At 40.3% G+C, this 27,733-nt stretch overlaps 2 protein-coding genes across 2 annotated transcripts; one reads left to right on the top strand and one right to left on the bottom strand.

Moving 5' to 3' along the window:
• Positions 1-12,013: 12,013 nt before the first annotated feature.
• rtbdn (retbindin) lies at positions 12,014-18,882 on the top strand. Its single transcript, XM_062439538.1, has 5 exons — positions 12,014-12,173; positions 12,290-12,389; positions 13,135-13,263; positions 14,281-14,377; positions 18,535-18,882. Exons 1-5 carry the CDS (start codon positions 12,014-12,016, stop codon positions 18,880-18,882), a joined length of 834 nt encoding a protein of 277 aa, XP_062295522.1.
• A 6,515-nt stretch (positions 18,883-25,397) lies between these two features.
• On the bottom strand, positions 25,398-27,175 carry junbb (JunB proto-oncogene, AP-1 transcription factor subunit b). Its single transcript, XM_062439448.1, has one exon. It carries the CDS (start codon positions 26,853-26,855, stop codon positions 25,869-25,871), a length of 987 nt encoding a protein of 328 aa, XP_062295432.1. The 5' UTR covers positions 26,856-27,175; the 3' UTR covers positions 25,398-25,868.
• Between the last annotated feature and the right edge of the window lie 558 nt (positions 27,176-27,733).

Consider the following 27,733-nt stretch of genomic DNA (forward strand, 5'->3'; position numbering starts at 1 on the left):
CACCCACGGACTGACGTCACCAATTAGAAAGGCGAGACAGCAGCAGTGGGCATTGTGGGTAATCCCAATGGCCTCCGAGCCTCATTCTGAATCAGGAGGCGCTTCTCCTGCTGGCAGCCCAGAGACCTGGCCCAGCAGGACATCCCTAAACCCTCCTCAGTACTGGATGACAGACTGCTGCTCCTGACGAACGGACACCATAAGAGGATTGCTCCATTCACTATGGCCAAAACACACAAAGGAACAAATGCACATTAACACACACATACACACATACACACACACACACACACACACACACACACAGACACGCAGACGCAGACACACACAACTACACATACCACAATCACAAATCCATTCACCCAAGGACATCCATACATGAGATGAGCAAATATCCTGCCTCAATTTAGAAAAACTACAAAGAAATCACTTAACTCTTTTTATAGTCCATAAATATATACATTCAGTTTAAACTTATAGGGTTAGGGTTATATACATATACATATATACATTCAGAGGAAACACTGATATAAAAAATTAAAGAAAGACAAAATAAAGGTAACAGAAAATCCGTGGCAATTTTAGACCCTTTTTAGGGGGGGGGGGTCAAGCACCACTAAATTTGATATCAGCACCCCTAAAAATAAATAAATTATTATTAGGGTTTTTTCTAAAAATTATTTTATACAACTTTAATTTTTTTGTCTGTTAGAGATGGGACAAACAATTATGCTACAGGTTCAAATGGTTTTATTTGAACAGGTCTAATGTACTTTGGATAGTTATGTCATTAATCTAATCTTTCCCTCATGGTTCATTAACTACCTCAGGGTCCTCTCTGTAGAAATCTGTAATTGTTTATTCTGAACCATTATTATTATTATACATTATAGTAGACCATTCTACTATGTATTAATATTTCTAGTTGTAATTTACGTTATCCACTGAAATGAGTCATTTAGCAGGGGGTTTGAACACTTGCAGGGCATTGTATGTCAAATTCTCATTAGGAGCTGAACCCCCCTAAAGGTCTGACCCTAGAATCGCCCCTGCAGAAAATAACAAGGTTTTACTGTAAGCCTGCTTTTAAATGTGGTCAGAATCTGGTAATTTATTATAGACACTGTTTTGCAGAGGCTCTAAAAGGTCCAGCTGTTTCATATTTTAGAAACAGGTCAGTCATTTAGTGATATAAGCAGTTTTGAATTCAAGTCTGTGACAAACTGAAGGCCAGTGTAAGTCTATATCAGGACCCTGCATTCTGAAAAAAGCAGTTTTCACAGATTATGGGGGGTAAACCAGGAAACAGACCACAGTCTATCATTATGTCCAGATTCTTGACTGGATTTAAATTGAGACACTTTCTCTCTGTCTCGCCTTTGTTAGCAGTTAGTAAAATTCTGTTTTCTTGCTCTTGAGTTGGAGAAAATCATGTGAGGCCCAGTCATTAATATGCACAATGCACTGCATACATATTTATATTTGAATGTATATTACTGATGTATTGTTGAGTATTGTTCACATAATCACGATGGGAAACATTGTTACTGTGAATAATATAGCCAAGTGAAAGCAAGGTAAGATGAAATAAAACAAGACCAAGAATTGAACCCTGAAGAACTCCATATACAGTCTTGTATTGTTTAGGGCTCTCTTGCTCCAATAAAGACAAAAAAGTTCCTGGTCTGTAAACATTAAACCCATTTAAATGAATCCAACAATAGTTTTTGATCCACTTTATCAAATGCAGAACTGAGATTTAAAAAAAAAAAAACATTTACATTTAAAACTTCAATTAAAGCTGTCTCAGTACTGTGTTTCCGACCCAAGAATTTAAAAAATGAAACACAAGGAAAACTTTTTTTTTTTTTTTTTAAAGTTGAGCCTACATTTCACATGAATAGGTTGTGCAGCCTCCGTTTGCAGACAAGTGTTTTTAAAGTGAGTGTTCTTGATTCAGGGCAATGTAAATAACATTGACGTTGATAGAGCTTTGCTGTCTCCTTTGTATGGTATCAGTTGATCTTTGGAGTAACAGAAAGATAAAGAAGAAAGGAGACAGAAAAAATGATAAGAACTTTGTTGTATTAATTATTAATACTTTACTAAAGCAACAAGGAGAGAGAAGACTCAACAAAGAGATAGAGAGAATAAAGGCAGATGTTATCAGAGTATAGTGCTTTTAGACATTAATTGATTAAAGTGAATGCATTTTTTTCTTGAGTTTGTATGTATGTGTGTTTGTATGTGTTTTTTTCTATGAATGGGAATCAGTGTAGTTTCAATTGGCAAGGCCTACCCAGTATTTTTAGTCCAGACATTTGATGAAAAGACCTACCTACTCACACACACATACACAAACACAGCTAAGCCTATTACAATGACGCAAAGAGTCCTGCAAGAGTACACAACATCCCAAAAGTAGCACACAGCTGTGGCTTTGTGCTCAGGCTGATGCAATCGCCACTGACCTCTTGCATGTGGACAAAAATGCTCATGTGGTTTATTAGATTTGAGTCTTTAAACTGCTGCAAACCTGCCAAACCTACATAATTGTAGGTGCACCAACCTGTCTTGTTTGATTTGAATAAATATTGGGTGCAGGTTTTTAAAAGCATGATGTTAAGGCTGCAGAAAGACCTGAGAACAGGGCTGTTGCATAGAAAGCAGGAGGGAGAGCGAGGTTTGTCTTGTGTATCGATCACAAGCAGAGTTATGGGACAAACACAGCTGTTTGTCGGGACGTTCCTCTGCCATCCATCTCTAGCTGCAGAGCCTGTGCTTGTAATACAAACATGAATCTGTCTGGGCGTCCGCCATCAGATATATCTTCCCAAAGGTGCACCCACACAGCTAAGGCATTAAGAAATGTCTCTTGTGTGTCTCTTAATCTCCTCCTTAAAGTCAAAATTCAGCCTGAGCATGGTTCAGAGATTTGCTCTGTATATGTAGTATTTCATCTTTCTAGCTAGTGATTTGCTTCTTATGAGCAGTGGAAATGAGATAATAATAGGCTCCCCCGCATAAAAAGCAATAATCTGGATATGAGGGAGATGATGATGTACTGAGGTGCTGTGAAATCAGTTTTCTCTCATTGATTTTCACCTGAACACCTTTCGTTGGACTGGAAGGTGGTTACACTGACATTTAAGAGAGGAGGTTTTAACTATTGTAATTTACTAGAAAAAGTAAACCATATTGCATTTGAAATTGAAAAATAAATTAACAATTCATAATTTACCATTTAATGGTTCCACCCATTAACACATATTGTCTTTGTTTTTCCTAGTTGGATGCTAGTTTTTTACTTATAAGCGTCAACAAAAAGGTAGAGATTCACAGTAAAAGCACACTCTTAACAATCTGCATAGATACAGACTATTTTTTGGTGTGTTTGCCTTTGATGGTTTGATGGTTTTAAAGTGCAGTGAGACAGGAAACTGGGGTATGATATCCTACAAAAATCAGCAGTTGTGTGATCTTAGGCTACAACGTGCCCCAGAATAGATTTTTAAAGTGTGATACTGTAACAGGCATTTTCATTTACACGTCAGTTTAATGAACAACAGTACAAATCTGATAAATAAAACATTATACATGTAAATTCCCATTAAACCTTTTTTTAAATGAATAAATAAAGAGTCATATAATATTTAGTGCAATTTTCATGAAAATAGATCTGTGTGGTGATGCAATAGCTCAAGTTTTTGTGAGCAAAGTATCTTCTTCTTGTGGTTTTCTATGAATCATTGCTGACAGGTATTCAAACACAAGAAAACACACTTTGGCCATATTTGGTAAAATGTCAAGTTTGACCTGATGGTTGCACTAGGGGGAAACCACAGTTGGATTCATCATTTGGGGACCATGGATATTTGTAACAAATGTCAAAGCAATCCATCCAATACCTGACAAGACATTTTACTAAAAGCCAAAAATGCCAACCTCATGGTAGCACTATAGGCAAAGTCAGGGGATCATGTAAATCAGTGGGATGCACACTTTGGGGACCATGAATGGATGCACAACATTTGATCTGAATCACTTGTTGAGATATTTCAGGACTATTTTAGTATTTATTTAGCACTACTGCCTGGTGATGGAGATGGCTCACTCAGGTTAAGGTATTATTTGATTAATCCATCAACAGAAAATGAATTAGCAACTATATTAATAATTCTTAAATTGTGTAGTTGCAAATATAACAGTCCAATAATTCGTTATTTTAAAAAGTTAAAGTTTCAAAAGGTCCAAACAGAAAAATCACCAAGAGTCGTCCAGCTGAATGCAGTTAGAGTTTTATTCCTCGGAACCAAAACAACACAGACAGCGTCTATGTAGAAATGATACAATGATCTCAGATAAATGTTTCCTTTTATACTGATCATTTTGCTGACCATCGTGGGAAAGTGGGAAATCCCCTTTGCCCAAGTAAATTTCAACCAATCAGATTCCAACTTTTCTTGGCATCGATCACATGATGCTCTTTTCGTTCAAAACTCCAGTCTCCATCTCAATTATAATACTGTTTTGTGACTTTTGTTACTGCATTCTTTTCTTTTTAAAAGATAATAATAATAAAAGTGTAGTACATTTAATCACATATAATTCATCAAATGTGCTTATTCACTCAGTAAGTGCAGAATCACATACACCTCTTCGTTTATCATAATGCCCTCAGTTTTGATTATCTTTAGCAAATAACAATCAATAATCAAGTACCCTTTAATCAGATACAACATTGTTCATTGTTAGTATTTATCACCCAAATTTTACACTACAATTGCTTTCTTTTAAATGCCACAATTCTTCCAGCTTGTCAAATGTGACTGTTTTCTGGTTTCTTTACTTATCTATAATAAACTATGGTAAACTGAATATCTTTGGGTTGTGCAGTGTTGGTTGGGACAAAAGAAGACATCACCTTTGGGATGCAGTGAACATTTTTTACTATTTACTGACATTGTATAGCCAAAACAACTAATCAAATTACCAATAATCATCAGATGAATTGTAAAATAATCATTAGTTGCAGCCCTATCATTTTAACCAAGATTTCTTTAAATGTGCTCTATAAAATATAAGACCATTAAAGAGTTAAATACAATAGGGTGCTTTTTGTGACTGTAATACTTGGCAGATAGGTGGTGGGATTAGGTTGTGATTTGCTGATAGTGTAATGTATTTAGAACTTGATGATTAATGGAGGTCAGACTGAATGACTTCTGTTGGTTCTATTATTGAGTCTGGACAGTTGGTGCTGCAGTACAGTCTCTACTGGCAGGAGATCTTGTTCATTCTGTCAGTCTCCTGCAGGTGTTGTTGACGTATCTTGGCACCCAGCTGACCCTGAGGATTTGACGTATGCAAAGAAGGCCGACTACATAAAGAAGCACCATTGCTCTGAGCTACAACAAGAAGGAAACAGTCCACCCTGAGAGACAGACAAGACAGGAGCACTGACTTTTGAATTCATCAACACCTCCAGGATCCAGATATGGAGCCCATCACTCAGACAGTGGAGGCAGCAGATGCTTTCTTCCAAAGACGTGGCTGGCAGTTTATACCGAAGCGGGGAGCCTCTTCACAGTTTGTGGGGAGCACTATCATGATCTTGTCCACTTATGCGGTTGCTACCCTGACCATGAACACTGGGAAAAAGATCCAAGAACGAAGATTAAGATCAAACACCCACTAGCAATGATGGTCTTCTCAAAGATCTGGACTCTCTAACAATGCTACAAATGACAGAAAAAGTTGCACTGAACCAAAATGCTTCTCCTCAAATTAAATGGGTCACTTCAACTGAATTCATCTGCGAAGACGTGGAGATGATTAAAAATCAACTTAAGTCAGTCAGGGTGCCTATACATACCAAGTTTTACCAAGGAGATGGTAGGACGTGGTTGGGGTCCTGGCCATAGATGAATAATAACATACGAGCATTAATACTTTGAATGCAGTGCTGCCATGTGACCACAGGGTGGAGAACTCGGACTACTTCACTACTTTTCTGATCTCCAACAACAACAAACCACAAGCTCACTGGATTTTGGTCATGTTTGTCAGATCATCTAACCAACTACCCAAGACAGTGACATTATTAAACAAAACTCTTTCAACGCATAAGACAGAATAGAAAAAGAAGATATTCGGATGCTCTGTGGCTATCAAGTAGAATTTTAGATGAATTTTGTCCAATGTTCTTGATGTTTTTTTTAAATCTTTGTTCACACAAATGCCTTTTAGTGTGAATGAAGGTGGATTAATTATCTGTTTGTGTTTTTTTACACATAATGTCACATTACTCATGTTGACTATATGTTTTATGTAACTACATTGTGATGTTGTGGGCCTGCACTGGTGTGTCAGCCAATTGTACAATAAAAAGACTTAAAATAAACTGTGTGTATGTGTCCATCTTTGAATTCATGGTGAAATGTATTCTAGTGTGCTGGTTTCTCTTCTGATTTGAATTGATTTAGTGCCAACTAACACCTGCAATGGATGCACCAACGTTTAGACAAAAAGGTCAAAGCCATGTGGTTTTTTTAACATAAAAAAATAAAGATTTTTAGGGAGAGAGTATTCCAGTCCAGGCAAAGTACTTAGCAGTTTTAACTTGTTTACTGAATCATTTAGTAGAAAGACATACATTTCAGTCAGTTGTCATTTTTGTTTCTATTTATCAAATTGCAAACCTCAGACAGACTCCCAGTGACATTTGAAAAAACTTTGTTCTTAGCAAAAACCTTAATTAGCAACACCAACAATTTGGTATTTGACCAGTGACATTTCTGTCAACAGAAAGGTCACTGCTTTTGACCTTTCTTTGAGAGGAGCTTCTGTGCTCACATTAGTGTCTCCTTTTAACATTAAATGTTGCAAAGTACGTAATATAAACTCCAGCTGTCTGACATGACATGCAGGATCATTTTCAAAATGAACAGATAGCATTGAGTGAGCTTGAGGAGTTTTCCCATATTTGAATGTATAAAATCATCTTAAATTTCCTTTGCAGTGGATTACCTTGTGCTGAGGAGATACATGCAGACCCTGAGGACTCCCTGACTTTCCATGGGAGGAAATGTTCAACATTCAGTGAACCAGTATCTGCTGATTCCCCACAGCAATATCATATGAGCTCATCTGCGCCCGTGGTTTTTATTACAGCATATTTGTAATACAGTTGAACTGTCAGTGTCTGCATTCATACTACTAATACTTGGAGTGGCAGAAATTCAATGTTTCCACCATTTATCAATTACTTTAAGCTGACCATTTCAACCCTTAATCTATTACGTTAAGCTTATAAACCAACAGCTTGCTTGTTACTTATAGCTTTGTTTATCCATTACCTTTAGTTAACTATTATGTTAAACTAATACATCAACAGTTTGTTACTTTTAGCTTTGTTTATCCATTAGCTTTAGCTATTTCAACTATCCATTACTTTTAGCTATTTCAACTGTTTAACCATTACTTTAAGCTGACCATTTCAACTCTTAATCCATTACGTTAAGCTTATAAACCAACAGCTTGCTTGTTACTTATAGCTTTGTTTATCCATTACCTTTAGCTAACTGTTTCAACTCTTAATCCAGTATGTTAAGCTAATTAGTCAACAGTTTGTTACTTTTAGCTTTGTTTATCCATTACCTTTAGCTATTTCAACTATCCCTTACTTTTAGCTATTTCAACTGTTTAACCATTACTGTAAGGTAACCATTTCCACTCTTAATCCATCATGTTAAGCTCATAAGTCAACAGTTTACTTTTAGCTTTGTTTATCCATTAGTTTTAGCTATTTCAACTGTTTATCCATTACATTTAGCTGACCATTTCAAAAGTTTACTCTTAGCTTAACTAGCTAGCTGCTAGCCTACAGTTTATTTTTAGTTGTAATGAAAAATGTAAGCCTATTCTTTACTTTCTAACTATTTCAATTGATCTGCTTAAAGACGAAATTTACTTAAGATTTGTCTGTTTATTTTCCTCCTCAGCACAAAGATGTGGATATATTTTTTAATCAAAGCTGAGTTGAAATGAGTTAATTGGTTGAGCTTTCCACATAGTTACCTCCTGGCAACTGCAGAAGTACCCCATGGGGTATATCCATCCTGGATGGGAATCACTGCATCCTGGTATCATGCAGTGTTTTCAGACAGGTTTTCCTCACCTTTTATTTTCATGCTGTTTAAAATGTCTGCCATCATGGAGAAATAGGTCAATGGAGCAAATCAAAGAAACTCTAAATGGCGGAAATGAATGTCTATCACTTAGTGAGTCGACAAGGATGGGTGACACTGTTTGCCAGCAAAGGACCAGTAAGGCTCAAATGCAGGCAGTGTCCCAACCCTGTTAAATGAGAACGACAACAAGGGTACACAGAGAGCCGTGATGGCCTGCTTTGTCCTCCCTCTCTCTGTTCCCTGAATAGCTCTAGCACAAAGGATATCGTTATTCCTCCTCTAATTACCAGATGGAGAGCTGTTTGTCTGCCTCCCTCGCCTCTGCTCTCACCCCCAGAAATAAAGTACTCAGTGGTGACGACCCTCGGCAGTTATGAAACAGTCTGGTGGCCAACGGGGCCCAAGTGAGACCTCATTTCCTCCTTCAGCTCGTATACAGTGTGAATCCGAGTTGAGCATGTACAGGGCTTCTCCACCGAGACCATTTCATCTGCACTCAATCTGTGTGTTTATTTGATGGCCGATCTGTCTACTCTCATGTCCCTGCACGGTTTTTGTTGCCAAAACCAATCATGTGTAAGGCACGTCACCAATTTCACAGTCTTGGTTTTAGGCAGACGTATCTAGGCCACAAGACACTCTCCATCTGCTCTTCTGTGTCCAAAAGCCTTGGGAAGGGCACCCAGAGAGGGAGAGAGAGAGAGAGAGAGAGAGAGAGAGAGAGAGAGAGAGAGTGAGAGAGAGAGAGAGAGAGAGAGAGAGAGAGGAGAGAGAGAGAGAGAGAGAGAGAGAGAGAGAGAGAGAGAGGGATATGCACCCAGCCAGGGATTAGGTTGGCAGGTCTAAGGGGAGGTGAGATTAAAAGCCAGGAACAATAATACACACATGGTGGAAAAACACACTGACGTTTCATGTGTACATCCAATATATCTCCATCCAAATCTCACATGTGAATGTTTAAAATGTCAGCAAAAAGGAAAGAATTAATAAACTCATTTCAAGGATTTCACCTTTTGGTATAGCATTGTTGGCAACATTACCATTTCCTATATTGTACACAAATGACCCACATGCATCCGTTGATATGTCCTCTGACACAGGTTGAAAAAAACAAATCAGAAAAATAGGCTGAAGTGAACTCTGATAATGATGACAGGAGCGGTTTTGCAATGTGAAGCAGCTTGCCACTGAGTTCATGGTGTTTTGTTCCACAGAGATTTGTGTTCCCTGCCCTCAGCATATCATACATCCAGTATTAAATCTCAGCAATACTCTCCTCTAACCCTGTCATCTGGAAAAAGTCCTGACCTCAGTGTGTATGTGGATAGAGAAAGCTGCTGGGAAACAGGTGTGACTCAGCACCACCTGTGAATGATCCTCTCAAAATCAAGGGCAACACATCCTTTATGGGGAGGAGGGGGGTTGGCTTTGCCTTTAAATCAGTTTGAGAAATCTAATTTCAGTGTTTCCGTCTTTGATTTGACGCTGCTTGTACAGACTGGTGCTGGAAGGAAAGCTGTCAACAAGGAGGATTTGGTAAACGTCTCACTGGGAGATTAACAAGGAAGGGGAGCCCAGTCTTTCTCTCTCTCTCTCTCTGTCTCTCTCTCTCTCTCTCTCTCTCTCTCTCTCTCTCTCTCTCTCTCTCTCTCCTCTCTCTCTCTCACACACACTCTCTCTCTGTGTGTGTGTGTGTGTGTGTGTGTGTGTGTGTGTGTGTGTGTGTGTGTGTGTGTGTGTGTGTGTGTGTGTGTGTGTGCAAAAGAGAAGGGGAGGAGGGAGGAGAGAGAGAGAGAGAGAGAAGAGAGAGAGAGAGACGAGAGAGAGAGAGAGAGAGAGAGGACTTCCCAGCATGGGGCAGAGGGAGGGGGTGAGTTGCCTGGTGGAAGAAATGTCCTTCATATAAACCGGTGACAAAGTGGCGAGCAGCGGCCCCCGGCAGCAGAGATCACAGCACAGAGGGAGACAGAGAGAGAGAGAGAGGAGGAGACCGGAGCATCGAGCACCACGTACAGACGCTGCATCCACAGCAACACACCGGGAAAACACTCGCACTGCAACAGCATAGCATTCAACGTTTGTTTTTTGTGTTTAAAACAGAAGGAACTAATCCGGACGGAGCATCATTTACCCCACCGACAGGTAAAAAAAAAAAAAGCACGACACTGTTAGATTGATTAAGCAACACTTGATAGGACACGTCGTAATCTTACAGCAAAAAAATGTCAGATGGATGTAATACTACTATAGCACAAAACTACAGGTTTATATTGGGATGTTTATTGTGCCACAGCTCCTACAACATATTAAAGAACATTATAAAGTACCTTGAGGTCACTGCAAACTCATGAATAAGCACTAAAATACATCATAGGGGGGAAAATAAATTAAAAACATGTTTACTAAGATTTGGACAATTGCCTCCGTTATACCTGTTAAAGTTGCAGCTTTTTTGTTAAGATATTCTTCATATGTTGCAATGATAAGGCAACTGACTGAGCCTCACTTTCAATATGTTTTGTAAACTGGTCACCATGGATACATGTTCATGAAAATAAGTATGTGATAAGTAACGGAATCTGCTGTTTTTCTTTTCAATGTTATCTGATCCACATGTATTTGTAAGATATTGTTGAATAAGTGAGCAGCCTACAGCCATATCAATTCATCAATAATTCACTGAGACCGAATCATAGCTTAAAACTGGGAGTTATGAAGAGTAAACTAATGTGACAGATCTCTCCGTGTTTACTGTTTATCTCAGTGTAAACTCAGGGCTAGATCAGACCTGTCCAGGGGCCATGCGGTCATGTCTGACAGATTTGTTTAATTCGTGTTATGTAGGCTACACATCGGCCAGCCGCTTGTCAGATTAAACAACTACGCATGTCATCCATCTCAGCACGATGTCTCAATCCCGCCTAATTAGGCTCACCCTGTCTACTAGGTCACCACACGCAGAGCAAACACGGAGCCTGTGCTGGATGTCTCACTCTCATAACTCACTATGTGCCATTATGAATAGAGCTGACAGATCAGGAGGCGTGAAAACTACTTTGTGTGTCATGTATCAACAAACTGTTGATTTATTTTGAAGAGGTAATTTATAATTATATTGAACCTGATATAAACAGCCATAATTGGATTTGTGATAGCCAGTGACATGGATCCAATCAGTGATAGCCTACATATGCAACTTAAACACATGTCGTTTCAATCACAGACATGAAGTGTATGTACTTTTCTATATAAATGTCCAACAACAGTTTGCTGGTTGCTGCTTTTATGCTCTTATTTTTGTGATGTTTTATGTTAGGTTTTTTTTTATATATATCTGTCTTTTATGTTGACGCTTTTACCTTGTAGGACTTGGAGATTTGCTTCAAATGTAAAGTGCGTTACAAATATTATAATATATAATTATTATTATTATTATAATAATAATTGTTATTATTATTATTATTATTATTATTATTATTATTATTGTTATTAGTAGTATTAATATTAGTATTAGTATTATTACTATTACGTAGGCAGCTACATACACCAGATAACCATTACCTCTTCTACAACTTTCCGTTTTTATAACCCACTAGCCGGGTCATGTAGCCTGAGTACTGTAATGTGTATGTTTGCAATGTATATAGGTCAATTTCCATAAACTTTACTTTTAATTGTATTTTGTTTATTGATCTTAGCTTGTATCTGTTACCTTGTTTCTTGCACTGCTGCAAAAACAGTACGAATTTCTACCTCAATTAGTATGTGCCGCTGTCCAATGTGCTGAACTCTTTTCCACAGGCTTGTTTGTGGCTGTAGAGATGGGTGTCACCTCTCGCTCTCTGCTATTGGTTTGCGCATGTTTTGCGGCTGCGCTGATTAGTGAAGCCCGTTCAGGAGGGGTGTGTCTTCAGGACGGCAAGCACAAGGCCACGCCCAGCCCAGAGCCACACCTGCGGGAGTGCTCGCTGTACGCCGACAGTAAGTAACTGTGTGCTTACCTGGGTAGAAACTCAGTATTTGTAATGTTGTAATGACAGCATCAATCTACATCTGAGCTCCTGGCTGACATGTTTTGACATCCTTGCTGTTGACAGATAGCTGCTGCACAGAAGATGACATCGAGGACATCTCCCATGTTGCCTCTGCTATCAACAAGAATGAACCCTGGGACAAGTGTGGGCCTCTCAGCCCTATGTAAGTCTCCCCCAGTAGAGGTCTTTGTTGTCCAGTGCAAGTCCAGTCCAAATGAATGATAATGTCGCTTCGTGTCTGCTGGGTGTGTATAACTAGAGTAATAACTATTTGCTAACAAGTTTGTCGCACCAATATAAGGGGATTATGTTGTTTACATCCTGTTTCTGCTGCCCCCAAGTGGCCACATTTTTTTGCACTGCAGGTTTTGTCAGTGTGAAAATTGTATTTACTCAGGCTATTCTTTACTTGTTTATTCCAAGGCTTCAATGAATGTTGTATTGAATTAAATATTCAAAGCCGAAACAGAAAATAACCTTGATATCTTATGTAGATATATGGAGTGAACAATACCACAGACAGTAGGTCCAGTGAAGATACTTATCTTTACTCAACCAAGACAGTCTTTATTACATTAATCCTTGTCAAGTGGCACAATGCGTTGTGGGTGGTGAATTAGGGGAAAGTGTGTAAAGACAAGACAAGAAGGCTACTACTTTACCAAAGGCAACAGCAAATGTAATAAGGGAAACCAGCTTGAAAGTAATATAAACAAAAGTGGAACAGACTCTCTAAAGGGATTAAACGTCATAATTCATAACAATACCTATATCAACTACTGGATTATCACATTTCTTCATTTTGATCTCCCTTGAGACCATTTCACCTTCCCAGGGCAAATTCAGGTTTAAATACAGGCGTCACTATACATCATGTTTGTGCTAAATGCTCCCCTCTGACTCCTCAGGTGTGAAGGCTTCCTGAAACGTGTGTCATGTTTTTACCGCTGCTCCCCTGATGCCGCACGTTGGCCTCATCCTCATCGCCGCTCATACATCCAGGCTGTGCCGCTCTGCCACAGCTTCTGCCGTGATTGGTGAGGCTGCCAAACACATTACCAAGCAAACCTAAATCAAAATCAGTATCTGTCCCACTTCACCTATAAGGCTGTCAAGTGAGAAATTACCAGCCAGTGTAACAACGGCATGTCTACTCATACTAAGATAGAGAGCCCCATAAAAAGCATAGACCTGTATGACACAGGTAAGACCAATTATACATGTAGACACCCAGGAGATCCCAGCAAAATGACAAACAGCTTCATGCCATGACTGCTTTGTTAAAAAGATGTGACAAAACTGGAAAATGTAGTAGAAAGACTGATAGAAACAGAGGTACTACTGTTGTAAAAACAAATATAGGCATCTTCATGTTCCGAAGGCAACAGCTTTGTCCTAGCAGGGATTGCAGTGACAAGTAATTAATTACAAATTTGCTTATGCGCTTTCTTGTCAAGAGTTACATAAGAAGATTGATACCGCTCTCATATCTCTTTTAAATACATAGCTGGAGCCAGTAGCCGGTTATTTTAGCTTAGCATAAAGAAGGAAACAGCTTTGTGCAAACAAAATCTTCTTTATTTAATCCATACAAAAAACAGAGTATAGTTGTGGTTTTATGGGGAGTCACTTTGACTTTGCCAAGGAACAGTCTGCCACATATCCCCAATGAAGCCATAACGTGTTGTTTTTTACTCTTTGGCTTTAGTACGGATTAAACAAATAGGATAAATAGCGTTCATTAGTGAGCTCATTAGAGGTGCTGGTAGGTGGATTTTGTTACCTTTGGACTGAGTCAGGCTGCCTGTTTCCCTCTTTGCCCAACCAGTCTTCATGCTAAGCTATGCTGACCAACTAGCTTCATATTAACTGTAAAGACATAAATGTCTAACAATTATTTAAAAGACTAAGTGTACCACAGTTGAAAAAGTGACACCTCAGTTCTCTTTGACCCAGTATGAACCAGTCCTGAAAATATTCAAATGACATAATTACAGTTTAATGTTTTGCCATTTCAGATGTTTTATTTAGAGAATTTACATATCTTTCTTCAGGTTTGATGCATGCAGGATGGACTTGACGTGCGCTCGTAACTGGGCCAGAGACCCCAGGGGACAGAACTGCACTGGTACCTGTGTTCAGTATCAGCAGGTAGGCTGTGATCTGGCACATGATTGATTGATTGTTATGTAATAACTTGGCACCTGTGTATTTTTCAGTAGAAATCTGACATTTTTTTGCATTAAACTGTAACCAAGTGTTTTAGTATTTGCAAAGACTGATGTCAGCAGAGTAGAGTCACGACTTATCCAAGATTGTCCTGCCAAAAGAAGTCAGCATAGGACGAGGTGTCAGAGGTTTGATTCCCATTGACCGACCTTAAAGCTTGTCAAGTGAGTGTGGAGTCGCAGGTGGAAGGTCAGGCACTGTGTCACAGTAGAGTCAGCGTGTTGGTGGTTGAGAGCAGTAAGCGAGGGGTTAATAGCGCAGTGGCTGGAGCATGAAAAGGTTCGGTGCTGCTTCAGTGGGCAGAGACCAGCTGGGTGATTTAAAAAGAGGCAAAGTGACCGAGGGGCTGGTGTGCAGCTGGGGTCGACAGCAAACCAAGTGTCACACACCAAATGCCAGGACACTATTTATCTATCTAACTATCTATATATCTATCTATCTATCTATCTATCTATCTATCTATCTATCTATCTATCTATCTATCTATCTATCTATCTATCTTGACAGAGAGAAATCTGGGCATTTTTAAATATCTACATCTATCTATCTATCCATGCGAGTGTGTGTCCATTTCTTTCTCCATTTTTCTCTTCCCCTTTATCTCCTTCTTTGTATCTCTCTCTCTCTCTCTCTCTCTCTCTCACGCTCACACATAGGGAGAGAGAGGGACACTCCGACAAATGAACACCCGCCCACAGACACTGGACTTATTAAGGCTCTCTGGTGGCAATTAGATGATTGCTAGAAATAACAGATTTGTATAAGCTAGAAAATGCAAAGAGAGAATATCTGAGTGTTCCATAAATGTGTGTATGTGTGTGCGCCGGTTTGTTTTTGTGCTTTTTGTGCTTGTATTGGCCCATTTTCATGTAGGGCATCACTAATGGCACAAAATAGGCTCCCAATAAATTTAAGTAGCTATCAAAATTGAGTGTTTTAAACAGGAACACAATGAAATGAGTCATGGCATTCAGCACATTCATTAACAAATCGCTCTCAGAGAGACCGCAAACAAATACTTGCCTCTCTCAACATTTTTGGAGGTCACAGCACTAAAGATTCATTTTGTTTTCTTTACAGCCAGCAGAGATGGCAGATTTGAGCTTGTAGCACTTTAATCCATGTGCTGCATGGGGTTAGCGAAGTTGCAGACATGTAGAGATACATCTATCCCTGTCATCTCATGAAAAAAAAAGATATTTTCAAGCTTCCCTTTCTAATAAAATATCACGCAGTTCCACTATAAGACACCACATGCTCATGAAACCTTTTTAAACCCCTTTGTGGTCACAAGCCAGTGTTTCTCCCAGCTCCTGAAAAGTTCATCTGTCAGAAGCACAATGTAGGTGTGTGTGTGTGTGTTTGTGTGTGTGTGTGTGTGTGTGTGTGTATACACAGATATAGACAGGATTAGTAAATGCTGACTGCAGTAGGTGTCAATTTGCATAGAAACAAGCTAATACATTTACATAAAGGCATACACACACACACACACAGTTACACACACACACACACACGTCCATTGCATGCAAAAATCCCTCTGGCACACTCTCTCTCACTCTCTTTCTCTCTTTGTACTCATTGGTAACATTATTTGCCAGCCAAGGTCGGATTTAGCTCAGCATTAGCCACTCTTTCTGCTCCTCATTTTGTGGGAATGAGGTTACATCCTCAAAGAGTGATCGTGTGTGTGCCGGACATTGGCACGAAACACATCTAGAGCAGCATCTGCTGATCAGATATATAGCGAATGAATGGTCTGATATATACCTTCAAATCAGTATCATTTTTATTTGGTCACATAAAGAATGAAATGAAGCTTTTCCTAAATCTGATCTTCACCAATGATCAAGAGAATTATTGCATATATAAAGAGTACACCTCTTGTTGCTGCCACTCAGTTTACTGATTTTCTTTTATGTTTCTTTTTTTCAAACAAGGTGTAATGTCATAGATTTAGGACAGAGAAGGGCAGAATTGAATAAGATAAGGATCGGAGGGATAGGATAGAGCCTCAGGAAATCTCTGTATCTCACTTATTCGATCACACCATGTCGTCTAAAGCTACTCGCGCTTGTACTGAATTAGCTTTGGCAGCAAACCATGTCTGCCTGGGGATGGGACAGAAATGTGTGTGTGCGCGCGCTCGCCTCCATGTGTATTACAGGGTCGCTTCGATAAGACCCAAGTGTCAGACCGAGAGTATGTGTAGTGGAGAGAAATAGCCGTCATCCTCTTTGTCCTTCGAACACGGTAAATATATTACAGCTTTTTCTTCTCTGAGCACCCTGTGTGACTCAGTCTTAATCCCCCAACAGACAGGAGGATGAAAGGAAGCAGACGTTGGGGTGGGGGTGCGCTACAAAGAAACACACGGAGAATAGGAGTGATGCAAAAACAGCAAGAGAAGCAATAAGCAAGAGAAGAAAGAAATGCAATGGTGAGATATGTAAAAAGTAGGTAGGGGATGAAACGAGGTACGGTAGGAGACACAGACGGTAACTTGGCAGCACAATCTTAATGACTGGTTATGAAGCAGTCAGAGAATAGAAGCTTAAACACAGCGTGTGTGTCACTAGAACTTCACTAATTAACTTTCCCAACTATTTATACGTTTATAGGCCATTTACAGTACGCCATGAAGGTTTTAAACAGCTTAAATGTTAAATTATGATTTGTTTTTTTTTTTGCACTGTTATGCAATATCCCCTTGTAATCCGCATTTGTGTCTTATTAGTGAGGAATATAATTTCCCATGCTCCAGAAACCGTAAATGTCTAATGGCTAATGTCAGCAGTAATTGGAGTTTTTGCTCAAAGTGTAACTTTGTAAAGACGGAGCGCTGTAATAGCTTTTCTGTCAGATAGAGACACAAAAGGTGCTGGATGTGACCTTACTGATTAGTTTAGATCTGTCGGTCTGCTCTGCGAGAATCATGACTGTACCGTAAAGACGGCACAGAGATGAAGTCTTTCAGATACCGGCGTGAGCTTTTCAAGGTCACATCTTCTAATTTGCTCTGAAGGCTGCTGGGAGATGAGGTGAGGCCAACGAGCGATGCACACAAAAGCCATAAGAGCAGCTGCCAGGTGCCTGCAGCCACCTCTAACACCTGGCAGGAGGGTGCTTGCTTTCAAGGCTGGTGCAGCCCTGAAAGGGCAACATCAATTATTCCGATGGATGTTTACAAGCAAAGAAAGGCTATACTTTGTGAATGTTGCATGTACTCGAAAATGCAGTGTCAGTGAGGCAATGTACCTGTTACTTGAAAGCTCTCCTAACTCTAATAGTTAGTAGTGGTGGAAAGGAACTAAGTACATTTAGTCAAGAAATGAACTTAAGTACAATTTTCAGTCTCTTCAGGGGAAACAATTACACTCTTTTTCATCACTAGATTGATTTAACAGCTGTAGTTACTACTTATTATTTTACATTCAGAACATTAGATTAAGTTATAATATATGTAGCACTATTATAGACCAAAAGTTCTGCGTGTTTGCAGTTTTGTGGTGTTAAAGTTGTTGAAACCATGCAAAGATATGCGTCATCATGTTCTAATAGGAATGATAAAGTTGTAACTGTCTCGCAACAAAACTAACAGCAGAGCCCTGAAGCCCTGAAAAAGAGTACTTTTTAATCTTGTTGCATGAGATCATTAACTTGTGCACACAAATGACTATCTTGTTCACATAAGATAAAAAACTGTAATCTTTCAACCTTGGGGGCTCCATAATTTAACATTCTGACAAGAATCATCATTTGCATAATGAGTACTTTTACTTTAGATTTTTCATTTTGACTTAATGCACACTCTGCTTCCCTCATGACTACTTATGTTAAGAATGTGAGTAGTTTTTTCACCACAGGTCATTACCTGTAATGGAGCCATCATCTTATCAACAGAGTTGTTTTAAACAGTAAATATGTCTTCACTGCACTTCCTAAACATATTGTGTGTGTGTGTGTGTGTGTGTGTGTGTGTGTGTGTGTGTGTGTGTGTGTGTGTGTGTGTGTGTGTGTGTGTGTGTGTGTGTGTGTGTGTATGTGTGTGTGTGTGTGTGTGTTTGTGTGGTATGTAGATGTACCAGCATGGCCGGGATCTTTGCGAGAGCCTGTGGGGTGACGCCTTCATGACAGTGGAGGATGAGCCAGAGGAGATGGGAGAGCCCGGAGAGACTGGTGACGGCGGTCACCCCTGCGGCTGCCTGACACTCAGTCCCTCAGACAAGGATGTGATCGCTGCCCTCAGGGCCCAGCAGGACGACCCAGAGGAACTGGACACCACCAAGACTGGCCTCCCTCAGTACCGCGCCCCTTGCCAGACCAAGCTGCCCCTGCAGGCCAGGAGCGGCAGAAAGGGGAACTCTGTGCTGCGTAAGCGCTCAGTCATAGTGGACGACGGGGAAGGGAGCGGGAGCGGCTTGTAGAGAGGAATGATAGATTGAAATATATTTAGAGATAATTGTCTAGATCCTAAATCTATCTTTTGAAATGGAGTTGTAACCTTGCTCCTCTAACTAACCTTACCACACAAACCTAAGCTTTCATTATCAGTATCATCACATTTCACATGTAATCTCTATGGTTTTAAATGTATCTGGTTTAAGGTGTCACCTGGTCAGGTATTTGTTTGAACAGCCAGGATTTTTAAAAGTAATTACTATTTAAGACGCCACAGCTGAACAAGCATTTAAAGAGAAAACCCTGAATTCTGCAAAGGCACTGACTTCAATAAAACTCTCCTAATATATTGCTAATACCCTATTATGGTTGGACTAATGTTTTACTGCCAGATAACAAGGTGAAGATTTATTGGCTTTGTTTGGTTCAGTAAAACACATCACTTCACATTTTCAGGAGTGTGAAGTCTTGCACATGAAACATGTTTAGTCCTGTTTGAGCATGTGCATGAACCAAATGTGTCATCATTAACCAGAGGACTATTCACGTCAGTGTTGTATACATGATGTACCTGTACCAGTACTTCACTACCCTGCTTCTCTTTTCAATCATCTAGGTGACTTTAATCTGTGCATTAGTCCATTATTGTTACATGCAGAACTTGCTGTTGTGATGCTGTACCGTGCAGTCTGCTTGTCATGAGGTGTATGATAGTGAAGAAGGTCACTCGAAGTAATGATAAATAATGAATGTAACTTAGGCTTTCTAACAGAGACTACTAAAGAATCTGGTATGATAATAAGACTGAAGAAGTATGCCTAATACCTGAGGGAAGGTTTAATATTCAGAAACTAAATCTGCCTACCATCCAGAGTAAATCAGCCGAGGTAACATTCATACCAGATGAGGTTGTTCTGGTAGTTTGATCATCAATGTACTGTGGGTTTTTTCTTTTATAATTACATCATGTATTTCTAGAGAGAGGCACTGTTAGATGTAAATGTTTTATAAAAAGGGAAACTGACTCATCTGATTTATGGTAGGCTTGCTGAAATTGGTGTTTGTGTGCTTTTCTTTACGTTCTCAATAAAGAAAATATTTCTAAATGTCATCCTGAGCTTGTCTTAGTTCTTCTGACTGTCATCAAGCAGTTTTTCATGCAAAAAACAAAGAAAGATCATTCACTATACTAGAATTACCCTTATGTTTTTTTAGGTAGACATAAAGCAGGGTGTAAAACACTGGAAAGATTTTATTTTTATTTTCATGCAAACTTTTTCTGCACACAGGAGATTTCTGCATTTTTTTCCTTTTATCAAAGAACGTAGATTCTTACAAAGAGAGTAGCCTTGTTTGGAAATGCTACTGCACACTCCTTTCTTCAAATACTAAAACCTTACTGAGCAGAGCTACTTGCAGAGTTTCTCTGCAACACGCATCACAAACCTCAAAGATCTTGAAATAGACACAGCAGATAATTCCTTCCTCCCTGTTCTCTCTATTTGATACACCACTGACGGCTGCCCTGAAACGTAATACTCTTGCACATAAAACACTGTCGACCAGTTGTAAATGAATGTTTGGAAAATGGGAGTTGGTATTTAAGATATGGTTCTCCATTGGTTTCATTCTTATCATTGTTATAAAAGTTTCACTTGAAATTGGGAGAATCCAATCCACACATTGCTCCCTTGCCTGTGGTGACCCCCAAAGCTCAATTTTAGGTCCTCTTTTACTTTTTTAATCTATTTTGGTTTAATTTTTTGTATGCTGCTCATTGTTTTAATGTTTAATTTTGTGTTACAACTTTTGAAATCTTCTTACATTCTAATTATTTTAGCAGTTTTAGGCTTACTCTTTTTGTTTAACCATTAAGCATTTTGTAACTTTGTTTAAACGTTACATATAAAGTGATGGAAAAAATAATTATATCTCCAAAATGTATACTTCCCTTGATTTGAGAAAAGTGTTGCTTTAGTCTAATGATTAAATGTTCAAGAGATCACACCATTTTCACAACTCTACACTACAGCATGTGGGCTCCTTTTTGTTCAGAACTAATTAAATCAAAGCCAGTAACCCATGGCCGCAATCTATGGCTGAGCATATCATATTAGTATGCTGAGAAACATTTGACTGCTGTGCTGGTGTCTCAGAACATGGCCTACACCTCTGATTATGGGAGCAGCTAGTGTGTATGCAGTGTCTTCTCACCACTGTCAGCCCCCAATTCACTGATACATCATGACAAGTGTGTTTACCCTCCCGTCCAGACAGCTGTCACTCAGTCTCACCCTCTCCTAACCATTGCTTTAAGGGAGGAATTCAAATGGTCTTATATTTAAATAAATATCAGGACAATTCATTTTAACACTGTCAAAGTTTGATTTTAATATACAGGTTATGTTTACAATGAAATGCTTTTTAAGTTTTGAATGGTTTAGGTGTTTCCAGTGATTCAGCTTCGCAGCAACTGAACTGACAGCAAGACTACATCTTGACAATGTGGTATATGTCATTAACAATAACTAATGCATGGATTTTATACATGCATTGTCTATAAGGTGTGTTACTCACTAGAACAATGTGTGCCCTCTGCAGGTCAACACAAGTTGTGCGTCATATTAATAATGCCACTTGACATTTTTCTGGTAAGAGCACAGACAATGAGGTGTGCAGTGTGTGTGTGTGTGTGTGTGTGTGTGTGTGTGTGTGTGTGTGTGTGTGTGTGTGTGTGTGTGTGTGTGTGTGTGTGTGTGTGTGTGTGTGTATGTGTTTGAATCCATCACAGCTATTTTTGTAGTGAACTGGTGCTACTTGATGATGTTAGCTTCCTCTGTCCTCTGTGAAAGTCATCATCACAGCAAATGATAGAGCTGGACAGAGAGAGGGTCGCAAATGTCTTTCTGCACTCAAACACACTCACGCACACACACACACACACACATTTTTAAACTGATGAATGCAAGAATGTGAGCACACCGTTGATAGGACACACTGTAACACAGGCGAAGTTATCTTATCAGTTTGTTTCAGCATGTGTCCGGACTTTTTACAAGGACCACCATCTAAAACAAACTGCAACATAAATGAGATGAGATTATCTTTTTAATTTGTTTTCAGCAAGGCCAGAATCTGACCTTCGAAGTCGAAAAACACTCTGTCCCTTTACTCCCTTTCTCTTCATTTCACTTACTCTTTCTCTCTCACACAAACACACTAGTACATCTGACAGGTGACTAATAACGCCTCTGTCTGTCTGTGTCAGGTTTCATTCTGTGGTTTACCCTCATATCAAAGAGAAATGACTCCCATGGCACAATACTATATATATAATACAATATGAAAAAAACATTATAATGAACAGCTGCTTATGTACATTAGCCCATCTCTCCACAGTAAACACAAATCTAAATCCTGCACTGTGTTATTCTATGTTAAAGATGAAGTTGATGTTTAATATTCAAGCAACAGGAGAAACACGAACTCCATCTAACTACAGTAACAATAACACCGTTTTTGCTGCTGCAGACCAAGTCAAACTTAGACTAAGTGATTCATTCAATTGCAAGATTGTATTTGAAAAATAAATTATTTGAATTGTCCTGGCAGGCCAATGTCAAGTCAGAGGTTTGACCTCAGGTGGGAATAAGTTCAGGAATTCATTCTATATCGCTGCTAGGTGAGTTTTCAACTAGAAAACCAAATGTTGCCTTTAAAAACTGATGATTTATCTCTTAAAACTGGTAATTATTGTTTTTGTGAATGTGTGTTTTTATTATTTGGAAGAAGAAAGCAAAGAAAGTAGGACAGCTATGATTGTCAAATTTTTAGATGCAGTTTCAATATAATACCACTAGATGGAGACGTGCGCCAACAAACTACACCCTGACTCCCTGACTGACTAGACCTGGCCACTGTGCTGCTTTCGTGTTATCAATACACTTATATACATTATGATGTGACCATGTTTCAACAAATGCTATCTAAATGCAAACACTTTCTGTATATTCAGTCACAATGTTATCTGTCCCATCTCACCAAGCAAAAGGCCTCCTCTGTGATGCCCTGTCACATCATTGTAACTGGTAAGTATTGTGATGGGAACAGTAATGCATGACTATGAAATTGTGTTAAATTCATGGGACAGCTGATTCATGCAGTTTTGTCACGTTTAATTTATAAGAAATTGGAATAAACATCCTAAGGACAGCTGTAAAATAGACTTAAGTGCCATTCACTTACAGGCTTTCTTCGTGTGTACAACAGGGATAAAACACATTGATGTGTATTAGCAGAATTAATTTTTTTACTCTGGTACGTAGTTTGCGGTGAAAACAGTTATTTATGACTGCAGCAAACTTTCCTCAAAGTGAGGAAAAAACACCATTGCGAAAAAACACCATCATCCAAACTGTTAACTATCTAAAACTAGAGAATCAACTTGTGATCCAACTTCTGTAAAATGTTCAGATGATTCCACAGAAAGTGGGAGGAATATTCATGGTTCTCTAGATAGATAACAGAAGATTGGGGAGAGGGAGAAATGAGTGAGAGAGCCAGGTCTGCATGCGAATCTGTGGGAGTGGAAGGGGGCTCGAGGTGAAGAGGAAAATCAAACCCACCCAGAGCTCTTCATACGTCACCGTTCACATCACAGATGTTCCCACAGACACTCGGTGTGGGTTGTGGGCCGAGGCGTGTGGCGAGCCAGTATGGCTTCATTTGGCTTGTTTTGGAGTGTGTGTGCGCATTATAATATGTAGGCATGCCGCGTGCGTAAATGGAGACTTGACACTGCAGTGATATTTAAAAGTATGCATTTTGAGTAGGAGCTTTGTGAATATCCCATGGTCCCTTAGCACCTTACATGTGTTAATGACTATATTATAGAAATAAAATCAGTTTGAGCATCTGTACTCTTTCTGTGAGAATATTTAGGTTAGGTGATTTGATACTGCTGAATAAAGCAAAAAGAGACACTGAGCTCAAAAGCGTGTTTTCCCCTGAAAATACTGGTTTCTTAATAATAAAAAACAAAGTCTCTGAAAAAAGGAGAACTTGTGTGGGTGTGCCAGGTTCTGTTTCCACGACCATGGCAAAAAATAGGGGAGTTGTTATTGATGGAAAGAGGCTATTTAAATACGTGTCAGATGAAAAGAGGTTAAAAAAAAAACCCTCCACTACAAAACAACCTGAGGTGAGAATGCACCCTAACCACAGTTCACTCCTAGACCCGTTTGAAGTGGTTTTTCGTACTGAGAGACAGAGAGCGAGTGAGAGATTCTCAATCCAAACCGGCTGTCTTGTTTACTTGTACGTCATAGACTGCTTTAAAGGACAGAAATCCCCCTCCGGTTTTCCTGAGACCAGCTTGTGAACAACTTCTCTCGGCCAACGGTCACAAACGCACACTCTTGTGGTTTCAAAGTTTGTCCACTGAAAAGCTCAAAATGTACCCCCTTAATCAGCAGGGTGAGCAGTTATCTCCCCACCTCTCCACCCCTCATGTTAACACTGTCATTGTATTGTGCGTCTGGTTTGTTCTGGGCACCATGAAAACGTTCAGTGACCCTTGGCTAATAGCGTGGGTGCTTAATGACTCATTGACGTCTACTTAATGCGGGACTTTCCCCCCCAATATCAATCTTTTGAGCCCCAGTTGCCGCGCATTTTTGGCCTCTGACTAGTCCCACCAGAATGTTGTCCTTGGCAGCGCACAAATCTCCATCAATCCACACAGATGCTCCTGCGCGCCGCGGACGCCCACTCTCGCCTACTGCTCTGCCAAGCGGCGTGGCATCTTGAGGACGCCCCCGACATTCCTGAAGCCACTGTCACTTCCCCTCGTGTGCAGTCTTTCAATTATACTGACACCTCAAATATGCCTTCACGACTTTGACGCGTGACCGGCACCGACAGGTTGATTTAAGAGGGCAGTGTGGATTAATTTGTAATGACTCTCATACTACAATTCGCGGTTTCTTAAAAAGCTGAGACTTTTTTAATCTACTTCCTGTTTTCATTTAGCAAATTGGACCAACTTTTATCCATCTGCCTGATAACAAGGTTGCACTTTGCTCCATTAGTGCGTGACGGTCTGTAGTTACACAATAAGAGGAGGAAATTCCACCACCCTCTTGTATCTTGTAGACCTTATCGATTCAATAGAGGCAGGGCTTGAGATGAAACCAGTTTGCATTACCTGGGCGGGGGTTCCCAGAAATCCTCCCCTGTGACGAAGTAGTCACTAACATGTCCATATATGGACAAGCCCCGTGCGTAATTAGGAAAGGCATACGTACACAGGCCACGCTCCGTGCGTAAAAACAGTGAAACAAGGATGTGTTTGCAGGGCTCCTCACTGGGCTTTATATTAAATGTTATGATTACAATAAGTTGGAAAGAAACCTTGTGTGTGCTCCTCCCCACTCTTTCCTACTGTTTATGTGTGTTTTATGCTTTCGATTGTGAGATATGTGATAATAATATGAGATATATGATATATTGTAAACAAAACACTCGAGATCACCATGTCAACTTCATTTTTAAGACACTTTACTTAAATACACATCACAAATAAAAAAGACATTGTAAACATTGGACATCATTAGTTTGTCTGGGTCAACCAGACGAACAAAATAATTTACACAATGAATAAATGACAATATAATTGTTTGCAAAAGTACAAAGAAATACAATTATCATTCCCATTTTCTACCATTAGTAAACCAGACTTGTGGGCTTGTGCCCTCTGTGTTTCTGTGTCTGCTCAGTCTGGATGTTGCCCTGGTTTATAGGGTTGAATGGTCCTTTGAGCGGTGTCCAGCATCCGGAAGTACCATTTCAATCAGTCTTTTCACCCTAAATAGCCTAAAGAGTTGTCTACACATAGCCCTCGGCTCTGTGCTGCTGTCAGTGCTGTCAACGCATCAGCCGGCATCCCAGTGCTGCGCATGCAGAACATGGCTCCAGTGTTATTACTTTTCAGTCAGTTAATAGTCTCTCTTGTTTAAAAGGACTCCATCTTGCTTGTAAGCATCAGCTGACAGCCGCTGCTCACATGTGTCAGGACTTTCTGTTTGAGCTGGGCCACTTGGTCCCGGAGCACCGATGCTGTGTTGGAGAGCCCCGCGTTGTCGTTCTTCAAGACTTTCACCTTGTCCTCCAGCCGGGCGATGCGCTCCAGCTTGCGCTTTCGGCATTTGGTCGCCGCTAGCCGGTTTCTCAGCCTCTTGCGCTCCGCCTTGATCCTCTCCTGGTTCTCCAAGTTAATCGGGGACATTGGAGGCGAGCAGTCGCTGCTGAGGAGGTCAGGCACGGTCTGAGGTTCCTCTTTCAGAGCGACGAGCCGCTGCGGATGGAGCCCGGAGCCGGGGTGAGAGTGCTGGAACGGGTGCGTGCCGTGCGCGGAGGTCTGCGGGTGGCTCTGCTGGTGTGGAGGCAGGTAGCTGATAGTGGCTGACGGGTAGCTGGAAGCGGAAGAGATACTTGTGTTCGGGCAGTAGGCGTTCAGCGTCGTGTAGATTGGAGGCTCGGGCTGCAAAGCGGAGCCGAAGACGCTAGAGGCCGCCGGCGAACACGTCGTAACTCCACCGGCTCCGATGGACACGTTAGGGGGGGGCATCTGGTTCATCTTGTGCAGCTCATCCAGGGCTTTCACGAACCCTTCAGCGAACCCCTCCTGCTCATCAGTGATGCCCCGGTTGAAGAAGTACTGTCCCGGGGTGGGAGTGGTGATGACACCGTTACTGTTTTGGATGATGAGCCTCTCAAGCTCAGGTGATGCGAGCTTCAGGGACCCAACGTCTTGCTGCCCCCCTTGGTATAGGTCTGTCTCGGCTCTCAGATGGGATTTCGGGTGACGATAAGGCTCTGTCAAGTTCAAATTCATATTCTGCTTTAGCAGTTTGTAGTCGTGCATTGCTGCATCTGAGTGGCTGTAAGCCGACAGAAAAGAGTCGTCATGATAAAAAGGCTGTTCCATCTTTGTAGACATAAAGTCGTAGAAAAAAGTAAGCTTACCAGCTGCTTATAGAAACACAGTCTCTGGATAATCAACAAATGTCAGTGTCAGCACAGCGCATGCATCAATTCAGACACTCGCCGTCTCTTTCAACAGTGTCCCAAGACCAAAACACTGTAAAAATCACTCCGAAAAAAAATCAAGAGTGAAAGTCCAATGTCCAACAAAAGCTGTGTTTAACTCAGTGTCAGCAGGTAAAAGTCTTGTCCAGTGTCCGATTGCTGTTTTCTTCGCAATCCTGTGACGGTAAAGTTATATGTCGCAATTCCTATAAGATGTTGTCTTGGGTGCTTGTTGAGGTGTGTTCAGGCGGGCCAATACGTGCCTTCTTATATAGGGATAGACTCACGATTGCTGCCAGGGTAGAGGGGCGCTGTGATTGGTCAGCCAGCCAGTACTCCACGCCCCTTCAGCGCACGTCAAGTGACGCCAATGCCGGGAAGAGGCGACTGTAAACAAGCCTGTAGGCAAGACAGCAGCGAGGAGGGATCGCAGCGGAGACCGGTGTCAGAAATAGATGAGCCCACTTTATTTCTGCTGCCGTTTGCGCCTTTATAGGTTGAATAATGTGATTGTTGGATAAGCGAGGAGGTGAGATTACTCTGTAGGGTTAGATTAGTGCTCTTAATTCATTCATGTGTTGTAATAGTGAAATAAACGCGACTCTGGATTTGAAGCAGTTTAATTGACTGTCACAATGATTATATTAAAACATCAGGACGTGGCTCCGTTCATATTGAACCTCATGTTAAGTTCATTACATATGAATGAGGCCTTTAAACAAAATGCTGAACTGCTTTTGTTGTTTATTGTGATCCATCCTGTGAAGGAAGTCCTGAGGCCTTATATGG

This window comes from Scomber scombrus, chromosome 18 (genome assembly GCF_963691925.1).
Source record: "Scomber scombrus chromosome 18, fScoSco1.1, whole genome shotgun sequence".
In the NCBI taxonomy this organism is placed as follows: Eukaryota; Metazoa; Chordata; class Actinopteri; order Scombriformes; family Scombridae; genus Scomber; species Scomber scombrus.